This window comes from Idiotropiscis lumnitzeri, unplaced genomic scaffold (genome assembly GCF_059441095.1).
Source record: "Idiotropiscis lumnitzeri isolate Australia: NSW breed Sydney's pygmy pipehorse unplaced genomic scaffold, RoL_Ilum_1.0 HiC_scaffold_146, whole genome shotgun sequence".
In the NCBI taxonomy this organism is placed as follows: domain Eukaryota; kingdom Metazoa; phylum Chordata; class Actinopteri; order Syngnathiformes; family Syngnathidae; genus Idiotropiscis; species Idiotropiscis lumnitzeri.
This window is the reverse complement of record NW_028283684.1, coordinates 487,980-499,881: the sequence shown is the minus strand read 5'-3', so window position 1 is coordinate 499,881 and position 11,902 is coordinate 487,980. Positions and strand designations below refer to the sequence as shown.

Genomic DNA, 11,902 nt, shown 5'->3' with positions numbered 1-11,902 from the left:
TAATAACTAATTTGGTGGCCGTGTTGCGGCTGCGATTTAACTGGACAGCCGCTTGTGTGTCTCTTTTACTTGTATGCTTGTGTGGAACAGAGAGGTCCCCAAACGTACTATCTTTCTCCCGTTACTGGTGCGAAGTCGAACAATTGCCCCCTCCTCCCCATTCACCGATCACTTGTCGTTTCAAGAAAAAACATATCATGACGAGATATAAGTTATCATGAGTTCTTGGCCGCATAATGGATTGAAAAATCTTAACCAGTTTCTCTTTTTTGCTCTTGATAACTACGTTCGCTGTTACGGTGGTGTGTGCTGTGTTAAAAACAAGCACTCCCTTTTCGACCGCTCACCTGCTTATCGGCAAATTCGCTCGACTAACCACAAGCATCGAGAGTACAGGACATTGGGCTCAAGCTGCCGGGCATTCAAGAGAAATGGTAAGTGTTTTATTTTTGTATTCCCTTTTTACTTGCCTTCAATTTTCACACGGGAGTTCGAGCAATGTAAAATGAGCTAACTTTGTGTCAGTGTGGTGGAACTTCTCCAGGATGGTTGCCGCATATTTAATGCTAAGTTATTTGTTAATAAGCGGCCTGTACACGCGCCAGCGTCGAGTAAAACAGTTGAATCCATTAATTTGGTTTATTGTTTTTGTGAAATACACGTTATAATGAAGCTTCTAAAGTCTGTGTAAAGTAGAATGCACGATGAGTGCGAAAGAGAAAGAAGCAGAGGACAGGATGATGATGGATGATGATGATTAGTTCATCTTCCTTCCATTGTCATGCGGTTTACTTTTTTTTTTTTACATGCGTCATTGTACTTTTTTAGTATAGGCCTGTTTCGCGTAGGTGCTCTAGATATTGTTCATTGAGATACGGTATATTTTGGTAAAAGCCACATTATGACACAATAAATTATTTGATTTTTAGTCTGTTAAAACTGAATGACCAAACTGATTAATATGATAGCCCAATGGTTGTGTAAGCCAGGGGTTAAAACTATACACTGCAAATATTGGGGAGTGATATTTACTTGAAAAACTTGACAAGTTTTTTTTCAAGTAAATATTACTACAAATTATGCTATATGTGAAGTGTAGTGAGTTTAACACTCCTGGTAAGCAACACTTAAAATGTCTGAGGCTGTAAAGTGAAAGTAGTTCTGTGATCTGATGATCTTTGATTGTGTCACTGTTTACAGGAGGAAGGCACAGATTTCTTTTCCAGTGGTGACACTTTTGACGGCGCAGGTGAGTTGGGGGACGAAGGGGTGGTGGGGGCTTAGTGGTGGGGTAAATCTAATTTGTGTCAGGATAGGCCAGTAATCAATATCACTACAAAATGCGTTTGATAAACTGTTCAATTAATCAAAATCAGGAATAAATCACAGATCCCTGCATTCTCCGTGCTGTAGGCAGAATCTACAGCAGGGGTATTCAATTAAAAGTCACAGAGGCCCACTACTAAAATTTCTTCCAATCAAAAGGTTCGAATCAAAGTCCTACTTCCCTTATTGTCTAGCCCAGTGCTTCTCAATTATATCCTGTCACGCCCCTCCTACCAAGAAGAAAACAATTCGCGCCCCCCCACCAATTTTTTTTTACATTTTGTACTAATGTGCATGTTCTTTGTATGTTGATGTTAGATTGTCAATAAAATATCCCTTAACAAAGCTAAATTGATAAGAAATATAAATTTTAGGACTATTATTGTGAGGAGTTCAAAATACAGTACTCTGTTGTGCAAATATTGATGAGATGATAAATATTTAGTTTTTTTTTTTTTTTTTTTTTTTACCAAACCAAACACAGTTATTAAAATGTACATAATATAGAAAAGACAAAAATTAGAGTCAAAGGGCTCAAACTCGTGTTGTTTGAGATCGCCTTTTTCGGTCCTAAAACAATGCATCATTCAGCCATACCACGGCGGAAAAAAAGCATCCTCAGGGTCCCACGTGCCCCCCTCAGCATGGGCGCGCCCCACAATTTGAGAATCACTGGTCTAGCCTATGTTCACATTTTTATATAGTTTTAATATTTAGAGTAATTTTAAATAGAGCACACTTATATACTAAATATTTAACAATGTTACCATTAAACACATTTCCCAGTCAAATAAATATAAGGGGTTTATTTCACATTCAAGAAAATGTAAGCGGCTCCAGGTTAAAGGATTTAAGGGCGACACTTGCAGATAAAAAAAAGGAAAATATCTCCTGCAGAAATAAATCAACTGCTGAGCATTGAGTTAATGTCTTTTCCCGTTTTTTTCCTGAAATCAAAGAGTTGTCCGCCTAAAAAAAGGGAAGGCTTAGAATTTGGTTGATTATTTCACATACCTGGTCTTTGTGTTTTCCTTTAAATAATTTTTGTTAGCCGCATTTTAGCACTCCTTCGCAACTGCCCTGACTGAACTTTTTTTTTTTTTTAATGTTTGCCCAAAATCCATGAATGATACTTTTAGTGAACATTCGTTTGCATGCCGCTGGCTGTAAACGAAAATGGAAAATGTAAAAATCCGCAAGACTGCACTCAAAGTTCGATGTTTTTGCGTGCTCTCTCCTCAGACTTCAGCAGACAACTTTGAGCAAAAGAGCAGTGCCTTGTTTCGTAGTGGCACTTCGTGTTGGTGCGACGGTTTCGGAGCAAATGACGCACACTGGTTTTAAACCGGCTGAAGCCAGAATGAACATCAATTTCTCCGTCCATTCATTTTTAAAACAACACGCATCGACCTTGCTAACTTTTGAGCAAGCACTCTCTTCATGTCTGCTGCACATTTGGCAGTGGATCAGAAACAAAAGATTTGATTGGCTCAAATCAGTGACGCATTTACCGTAATAGAAGCGACCACATTTGCGAATGTAGCCTGAAAAAAAATTCTGTTCGTGTACATTTATCATAAATTGGTCATGGGTCCAGTCCGAACCATCAGTCAGTCCGCATCCGGACCGAGGTCCGCCATTTGGTTATGCCTGATCTACAGTATGGTGTTAGATTTGTGTCACAATTACCCGCACGTAAGAGGAACTTTATTTTGTCCTGCATTAGTCAGGACTTTCAACAACATCATCAGGACTGGACTCTCTTGCAGTCCACTTTCTTTGAGAACCACCAAGTTTGACATTGTGGAATTCCTTATTCCAGGCCTTTTTACAGCCTTTTTGCATCTTTCTGCTATAGCTGGAAAACGTTCACTTCAGAATCTTTCTTGTTTCTCTGTTTGACTTTTATTTCCGCTGTCTTTTCCCTGCGGTGCTTTTCCCTCGTTCATATTTCTTAGCTTCACTTTTGGAGCCAAGGAGGTAGTGGCGATCTGAAGAGCCCATTTTCATACAGTCTTTATTCTTGCACATGTACTGGTCTTTACACCCACCACCATGGACGTGCCTCTCAAGGCACATACATCATTCCGTTTCGCAATACCTTCTTTTTGGGCATGTCTTCAGACCTTAAACATTTTCAGTAGGATCTTGTCATGGTGTTTGTGATTCTCATCTCCACAAACAACACAATCATTTATGGATTTAGTCGCAGCATTTTTTGTGTGTGTTAGTTTGTTATCCATCTTGTCAGAGCTTTTATGTGCTTTTGAGATGCTCAAGTCTCTTGAGGTTATCCTATTGCTCATTCAGAAATGCAAGATAATAATCAAAATGATTGACTTACGTGACACTATTTTTTCGATTGACCATAAAGACAAGCTTTGCTTTCTTCACAAATTCAGGAAGCTTGTTATTGATGGCTTTTACCACAAGTGGGTTCTTCATCGCGCAAGGGCTTTCTCCAATGTTTGAATTACCTCAACCATATTCCTTGAGAATCTGACAGAAAACTACAACAAATAAAATAATGTAACAGATGGAATTGAGCCAAACTTATCCTTTTACTGAGTGACCTTTGTTCCAAGTAGTTGTGCATCTTCAGTGAAAGATGTTTCGTGTACTTAGCATGGCTGATCATGGCTTTATGTATTTTTATTGTCTCGGATGCGCTAACTCTAATAATTTTCATGGTGAGGTGAAAGTTTATAATAAAGGCACATGGCTGCTGTTAGCTCATTAGGAACCTGGTTAATGCTCTTCTCTCATGTGATTTCGTTGCAGTTGCTGATGTAATGGATAGCTGTCATGTTGAACAGAACGTAAAGGTAGGATATGTTATATTTGAGATCTTAAAATGGAAAGTGGAAATTAAAACATGAAAATTTTTTAATGAGGTCTCCCCGGCAACATTTTTTTCATGTTATTCTGTTTTGGTTTAATTTTTGTTTTAACAGAGAAAAAGACAGACTTACTTACTTTGCCTTTGGCTCTCAATTGGCTTTCAACCTTATTTTTGTAATGTAATCTAATTTAATTTCAACACATGGGGAAAACCTTACATTTGTCCAGCTGAGCAACACACTCACATTCCTTAATATTCAGCGAGCCTTTTTCTTTGCTAACTTGCATAATAATCTCTTTATACTGATTGTTTATGGACAAGTGTAACATTAATTTACATCTCTCTCTCTCTCTCTCTCTCTCTGTCTGGGGCTGAATGATTTTAGGAAAAACTTGTCATTTTTCTGACAGATATTACGATTGCGATTTTCTGCATAATGTACAGTGACATTTACAGACATTACAGAGCATGCCATTATACCAGTAAAAACAATAAAAGCTATTACTGTAATAATGCAAAGACACTTCAGAGATTTCGTGAGCAGGGCCGTTTTTTCCAAGTTTTTAAAAAATAGTTTTATAAATTTGTATTTTTGTATTTATGTGTAATTGTGTATTTGAAATGTATTTTTTAAAGCCCAAATTGTTTTACATTTTGTACTAATGTACATTTTCTTTGTACATAAATGTCAGATTATGTCAATGAAATCATTGTCCCTTTAGCAAAGCAAAATTGCTTAAAATATATACATTTGAGACCTATTATTGTGTAGATCTCAAAACCCAATACTCTATGGTGCAAATATTATTGATGAGATTATAAATATTTACTATACGTTTGACATCGGACCTCTTCGTCATGATTAAGTCATCCGTTTACGTGTTCCGGTCGCAGAGCGTCTGCTATATTGCTATTATAGCCGTCATCTTATTGTGTCTATGCCTAGATACGTACTGATTGCAAGATAACATTTATGTTAATTGCTGCCGGCTTTCCACCCTAACGCGTTTCTAACCAGACTTCTGTGAAAAGTCGACTGTACAACTAACGCTATACTTTGCTTTTTGTTTGCCGCCTCTGAGAAAACGCTACGTGTTAGAGCGGTCGTTTATTTGTAATTATACAGCTTGATGCTGCTGCTGTGCACGGACTTTCTTATAGTACAAATAAAGTCCATAGTCCAGCGGCGCAAGATAGCTTGGCGCTGCGCACTCAAGCAGGGGGGAAAGAAATAACTTTCGGGGCTTCGGACAACAGCACAAGGCTTTTGTTTCTTTTTTTTTTTTTTTCTTTTTTTTTTTTTGTGATCTGCTTCGTGAATGTGTGACGCAAACCGCAGCTTTGACGATCTCGATATTGCGTTGTCTGAGATTTCGGTCCCAAAACGATAAATCGTTCAGCCCTTTATCTCCCCATCCATCCATTTTTTTTCCCCATTGATTGCGGTTTATCTTCTCTTCCACAAGTTAACGAGCCCCAAAAGGTTTTTACATATTTATATTTAATTATTATTAATTTTAAATAGTAATACTATAATGTTAAATTATACAATACAACTTTATATAGTTTCACAACAGCGCAAGCTGTAACATAGCCTGTTATGTATATATAATAACATCTGGTGTATTGTCTGTTATACTTTCAAAATGCTTGAACTAAAATTCTAATAATTCCCTTTACAATTTTGGCAGTTGCAGGATGAAATAGTGGTTCCGCCCTTAACACGAGAAGAGAGTGTATTTGTAAGTATAGCTCCTATGTTCTTCAGAACATGCTTGTATTTGTAATTGTCAGATTTAAATGGAAGTCACAGGAGTCAAATTTTGTTTTGTATTGTCCTTTTTGTATTGTCAGCTTAATAAATTATTCTATTTTAGGGAAGACTTGTGATGTGAAGTTGCATCTGTTTTGATTCTTATGTCTCTGTCCTGTTGTAGTTGACCAAAGGAATGCTGGAGGACAACTCTGAAGTGTCACTTTCCAATGACAGCAGTGGGGATGAGTATGTACCAGCATCATCAGAGGCCAATTCTGACGAATCATCAGAACAAAGCAGAGATGAAAAAATACATTCCAGGGAAGAAGACTCTTATGAACCCCAGCTAAAAACAGGGACGCACGACAATCTGACGTTGTTTTCTAGCAACAAAGAGGATTTAGGGGTATCAAGATTGAAAATTAAGAAAAGACACAAAAAGAGCGACAAGAGATGCTCAAGTTTGAGTGAAGATGAAGATTCTAATGATGGAAGACTGAAGACAAAAAAAAGGCGCAAGAGTGACAAGAGATATTCAAGTCTAAGAGTGAAGACCAAAATAAGACCCCAAAAGCGTGATAAGAGTTGCTTAAGTGTGAGTGAAGAAGACAATTCAGGTGAATCAAGACTGAAGACCAAAAAAAGACAGAAAAAGAGTGACAAGAGAATCAAAATTTCTCGAGTAGAAGACGACACAGATGACTCTATGTTTGAAAGAAGAAAGAAAAAGACTTACACTAGATTTAAAACATCCTATCATAAGGCACGGTCTGATAAAAAGTGTGATTCTCCTGTTGTAGCTAATGTTACAAAAGTAGATGGATCTAAAAAATACCACCAGAAGAAAAACTACTGCCTTTACTGCAGGGAACCACAATCAAAAATTGCACGACACTTGGAACGGAAACATAAGGATAAAAGTGAAGTTGCCAATGCAGTGATATATCCCAAAAAGTCGAAGGAAAGGAGAAATCTGCTGGATCTCCTTCGCAAGCAGGGAAATCGAGCACAAAACATTGATGCACTCACGAAAGGAGAAGGGACACTGGTAGCTTGTAGACAACAAAGTGAAGGCAAGAGCAATCCAAAGGACTATCAGCATTGTTTTGCATGCTTTGGGTACTTCAAGCGCAAGTCTATGTGGAAGCATGCGAAACGGTGCGTGCTTGCACAAAGTGTTCGCAGAACATTACCGGGGAAAACAAGAATACAATCACTGTGTGCTTCTGCTCAACCAGCACCTAAAGATGTGAGCACGAAAGTATGGGCCCTAGTGAATAAGATGACTCAAGATGAAATAACCCTTGCTATTAAAGGTGATAAATACATCATGAAAGTCGGAGAAAAAATGTACAACAAGCACCGTGAAACTGCTTCCCAGCACGACAACATCCGCCAAATTATGCGAGGACTGGGGAGACTTGTGATTTTCGGAAGGACAGTGACCCCTCTAAAAACACTGGAGGATTATATTAATCCACAACACTTTGAACATGTAATTCGAGCTGTGAAATTAGTAGCTGGCTTTGATGATCAGATCAATACATTTGAGAAACCCACACTAGCTACAAAGCTAGGGCAAAGCATCCAGAGGGTTGCAGACATTATGGAGGCTGTAGCCCTCTCAACACAAAACAACGAAAAGAGGCAGGTGGTCGAAGAGTTTAGGCGTATGTACAGTCTAACCTGGAACGAAATGATTTCTTCTGCTGCGTACCGCACACTGGAGGAGAAGAAGTGGAACAAACCGAAGCTCATACCATTAGCAGAGGATGTCAAAAAAATGCACATGCACATGGCGGACAAGCAAAAACAATATCACCAGCAATTATTGTACGAAAAAAACTCAAGGAATTGGAGCAATCTTGTTAAAGTTATATTAGCACAGATAATCTTTTTCAACAGAAGGCGCGAAGGTGAAGTCTCGAAGATGAGCTTAGAAGTATTTATCACACGGGATAAGTCAACATTTAATGAGGATGTTGGAGACGCCCTGACTGGACTGGAAAAAAAGCTTTGCCAACATTTTGAGCGTGTAGAAATTCGTGGGAAGCGCGGCAGGAAGGTGCCTATTATCTTAACTCCTGCTATGGTGCAGTCTCTCGAGCTACTTGTTGAGGAGCGAAGCTCATGTGGTGTTGGTGAAAATATGTATTTGTTTGCTAGACCAGGGTTTGGAACAAGACTTCGTGGGTCTGACTGTATCCGGGAGTTGGCTAAAAACTGTGGGGCCCAAAGTCCTGCAACTCTGTCTTCCACTAAACTGAGAAAACAAGTGGCCACTCTTTCAAGAGTACTCAATCTCAATGACACTGAACAAGATCTTTTGGCAGACTTTCTAGGACATGACATCAGGGTGCACAGAAAATTTTATCGCCTCCCCGAAGGAACTTTGCAATTGGCAAAGATAAGCAAGGTCTTGATGGCCTGTGAACAGGGCAGACTAGGAGAATTTAAGGGAAAAAGCCTGGATCAAATCGTGATTTGCCCCAATGGTAAGAAAATTATTCTAAGGATAAGATGCCTTTCCACCTCTATAATTTAAATTCACTGGTATTTGACTTAATCTGCCTTTGTTTGTCACCATAAAGACCAAACTGACATAATGCAAGAAAGCTCTTCATCTCAAGATGATGATCTTGGTGCTGCAGCAGATATGTCAGGTATTCTTCTGATTTGTGTGCCAGACAAGAAATTTTTTTTGTAAATTAAAGTTATGTTTCATTGACGGTCGGTTTGCATGTAAAAATAACATCAGTGCCAAATTGAATGTTTGCCAGGAGGGGAACAGGTTAATCAGAAGAAGAAATGTGCTTCAAAACAGAGGCGGCTTGCACAGAAGCAAGGCTCAGCAGGTAAGAATTTTGCATGTTGATTACGTGTCCTGATGGTCGCTAACTAATATGTCAGTCAAATATGTCCGTCAGCTCTATTAACAGTAATGTTGCTGTATAACTTTCACCAACAGATAGGTGGTGAATGTTCCTGATCTAGTGATGCCCAATGGGCTGATAAACGGAACCAATATATCTTGAGAATTTCTGCCATGTTTTCTCTGCCTATGAGGTGTCAGTAGGCTAGACAAGCTATCTACATCATTTTGCTCCTGATTACTATTTTCCAGGGGAGGATCCTGGAAAAGGTGCTTCAAAGCAACAGCTTGGACAGAATCAAGGCTCTGGTGGCTAGAATTTTGTTTTATGTGTCCTGTGTTTCGACATGAATTTTATTGCTTTGTTTTATGAATGTTTCTGTACAGTGACGCTGGATGGGCATACAATTACAAAAGTTGCAGAGGCTCATTCTTTCTCCGAGGTCATTTTCTATGAATGTTTTCCAGGCGGAGCTTCAGTTCTTCGACAAAAACAACAACCTGGAGAAGAACAGCATTCAGGTGTGTGAAACATGGCTTTGACTTTTACATTTATGTCACTGGCTCACCAAACAATGAATATATTGAGCTGAAAATTGAGAATTTTGACTTGAAAATTAAAAAAAAAAAAAAAGCGACTCGCAAAAAAGAGCCCTCTTGCAACGAGCTAGGGCAATGTTACTCAAGTAGTGTTGCCCAATGGGTGGATAAATTGTACCAGAATGAAAATATTAACTCATGCCTTGTTTTCACCACTTAATGATATGACAATAGGCTAGTGATGCATTGTAAATGATTTTATTTCCCATGAATATTTTCCAGGAGAGGAACCTCCACCTCAGGATAAGAAAGGTGGACAACTTGGACAGAAGCGAGGATCACGAGGTAAGAATGTCCTATCATTTTTAGGTCTCCTGTGCCTTGTACATGTAAATTAAATTATTGTTGTAGAAGTTTCTAGACACTGTAACTGAATAGCAAGAGGGAAACAAAATGCTCATTTACCCTTTTCATGCCAGACACAAGTTACTACGTCCAGTCTCTTCTGCTCGGCAGGGATAGTTACTCATTGCATTGCCTTTGCCTTACAAATAGTGTTAAGATGTGAAAATAACCTCCTGATGTTTCATGGAGACACCCCTAAAGATAATGTTACGTCATTGCCGTTTATGTGGTGACTACAGTTATGACAAATGTGCACTTTTTGCTTTGTTTCAAGTGGAATTAAATTAAAGATAAATATAAAGCCAATACCGTGACTCATTACAACTTTGCAGATTCACGGACAATCAAACAGTTGTCTATGCCTGCGTGAAGCGAATCAGTAAAATCAAGGATGTACATATGTGAGCCGGCTGTTCAGATTGTGGTTGCTTTGCAAAAAATCCAATAGGACCACATATAAAAGCAACCCAGGTTGGATTTGAAAAAAATCTTAATCAGACTATCACAAAAAACAAGATGCAGGTCATATATGGGCAAAAAAAAAACATCCAATCCGGGTTGCATTTCTCTTCAATGTGAACCTAGTCAAACAGAACAGTCCAGTTGCAATTGATTCAATGCCTTCAGAATAAAATGACCTGCATGAATGAGAATATTCACAGGCAATGACCTGCAGATCACCCTGAGTTGACGTAAACTCCTCTTGTAGTTACCTAGTTAATCTGAGTAAAAGAACTTAAGAAGAAAAATAAGATGATAGCCTAAAGCTGGTGTGGTAGGAAAAGACAACAACAAAAAATGTAAATGAAATCGTACTGCACAAGTGAACAGTTCAACACCTAATTAACATGAAGTGAATTTTCCTTTCCTTTCCTCACCTTCCAAATGGAATGCCTTGTCTGTTTTTTTAATGATTAATTCAGAATCCTCTTTTGCTGGTAGCATCAACAACAAATGTGTCGGCTGTGATTTGTTTGAGAACAAAAAGAAGCTATCAATAAGGATAAATGTATTGTGATGTATTTATTTTATATATTATAAAATATATATTTTTTGTAATATCGTCGCAGCCCCGATTATATTCACTGACAACCTATTCAGGTCAACCCAAGTTCTTGGAAAACAATAGGCACAGAGACTACACCTATTGGGCAGGGAGGAAAGTCAAGAATGTCTTTAATTTCCAAAGTATCTGTGCTTTAAGTGTTTTTACTCTCTTTTCAAGGTACGAATCGACCCAAACGAAAGTGGTCAACTGAAGAGGTTAAGGCTGTTGAACACTCTTTGATGGACTTTATACGCACGGGTAAGACCCCGGGAAAAGCAGACTGCGAGAGATGCATCGCAGCTTCCCCGGGAGCCCTTGCTGAGAGGGACTGGAAGGCCGTTAAATTCTATGTCCACAACAGGATTGTTTCTGATCAGAGGCTATAGACACAGGTCACCACTACTTTCTCGCTGTATAATGTGCTGCACACACTGTATAATGTATATATTTATTACGTATAATAAATGACATCCTTTGATGACATAATAAGTCGGTAGGAGAAACTGCAGACTTGTCTCAAATTTGATCTATTTACTTCATTTATTATTTTTATTATTCATATTATATTATTCTTTTATTTAGTGGTTGCTCTTTTGTAACTTATTTTAAAAAAACAGGTGTAAGTGTCATCATACCGTCGACATCAATAGGATAGTTAATTTAGTTTAATTTAGATCCAACATATGGCTTACTTTAAAGAGAATTGAGCTTTAAGCCCCTCACTGCGCGGCTAACATTTGCAACTTGAGCAGCAAACGTTTGCTTTTGCTGTTGAAGGAAGCAAAATGCTTGTTCATGTCAGGGTTTATTTAACATTTGCCAAATGTGGTACTGTTAAAATACATTGTCCACACCCAAGTTGAGAGATGTATTTAATTCTGGTGATGCCAAGGAAGTGTTGTCCAAAAAAGGTAGGTATTTATTTGGGGGTTTTAAAGGTTATATTCTTAGGTAATATTGTGACACTGTTAATAAATATATATCTATTTATCTATCTATCTATATATATATTAATTCGGGGATGTCTCATTTGTTCCTATGATGTCTAAAAAAGGTGGTCTTAAAAAGGTAGGCATTTTTTGGGGGGGTGGTCTTAAAAAGGTAGGCATTTTT

General features: G+C 38.3%; 1 protein-coding gene across 5 annotated transcripts; it reads left to right on the top strand.

Annotated features, from left to right (window-relative positions):
• Positions 1-233: 233 nt before the first annotated feature.
• On the top strand, positions 234-11,211 carry LOC148315071 (uncharacterized). 5 transcript variants are annotated; one of them, XM_088287551.1, is made up of 8 exons: positions 234-434; positions 1,201-1,249; positions 8,516-8,587; positions 8,705-8,779; positions 9,049-9,105; positions 9,184-9,318; positions 9,619-9,681; positions 10,967-11,211. In XM_088287551.1, exons 1-8 carry the CDS (start codon positions 432-434, stop codon positions 11,173-11,175), a joined length of 663 nt encoding a protein of 220 aa, XP_088143677.1. In that variant the 5' UTR covers positions 234-431; the 3' UTR covers positions 11,176-11,211. The 5 variants fall into 5 exon arrangements, with proteins under 5 accessions (XP_088143677.1, XP_088143679.1, XP_088143676.1 ...); XM_088287553.1 differs by having other exon boundaries at positions 398-434; positions 9,049-9,066; positions 9,265-9,318; positions 10,967-11,137; XM_088287550.1 differs by lacking the exons at positions 234-434; positions 1,201-1,249 and adding an exon at positions 6,421-8,419.
• Positions 11,212-11,902: the final 691 nt, after the last annotated feature.

Coding starts and splice junctions, on each gene's coding strand:
- LOC148315071 (XM_088287550.1), top strand. CDS start 6,631: ATGTTTGAAAGAAGAAAGAAAAAGACTTACACTAGATTTAAAACATCC. Junction 8,420..8,515: donor AATCGTGATTTGCCCCAATG/GTAAGAAAATTA, acceptor GTCACCATAAAG/ACCAAACTGACATAATGCAA. Junction 8,780..9,048: donor ACAGAAGCAAGGCTCAGCAG/GTAAGAATTTTG, acceptor ACTATTTTCCAG/GGGAGGATCCTGGAAAAGGT.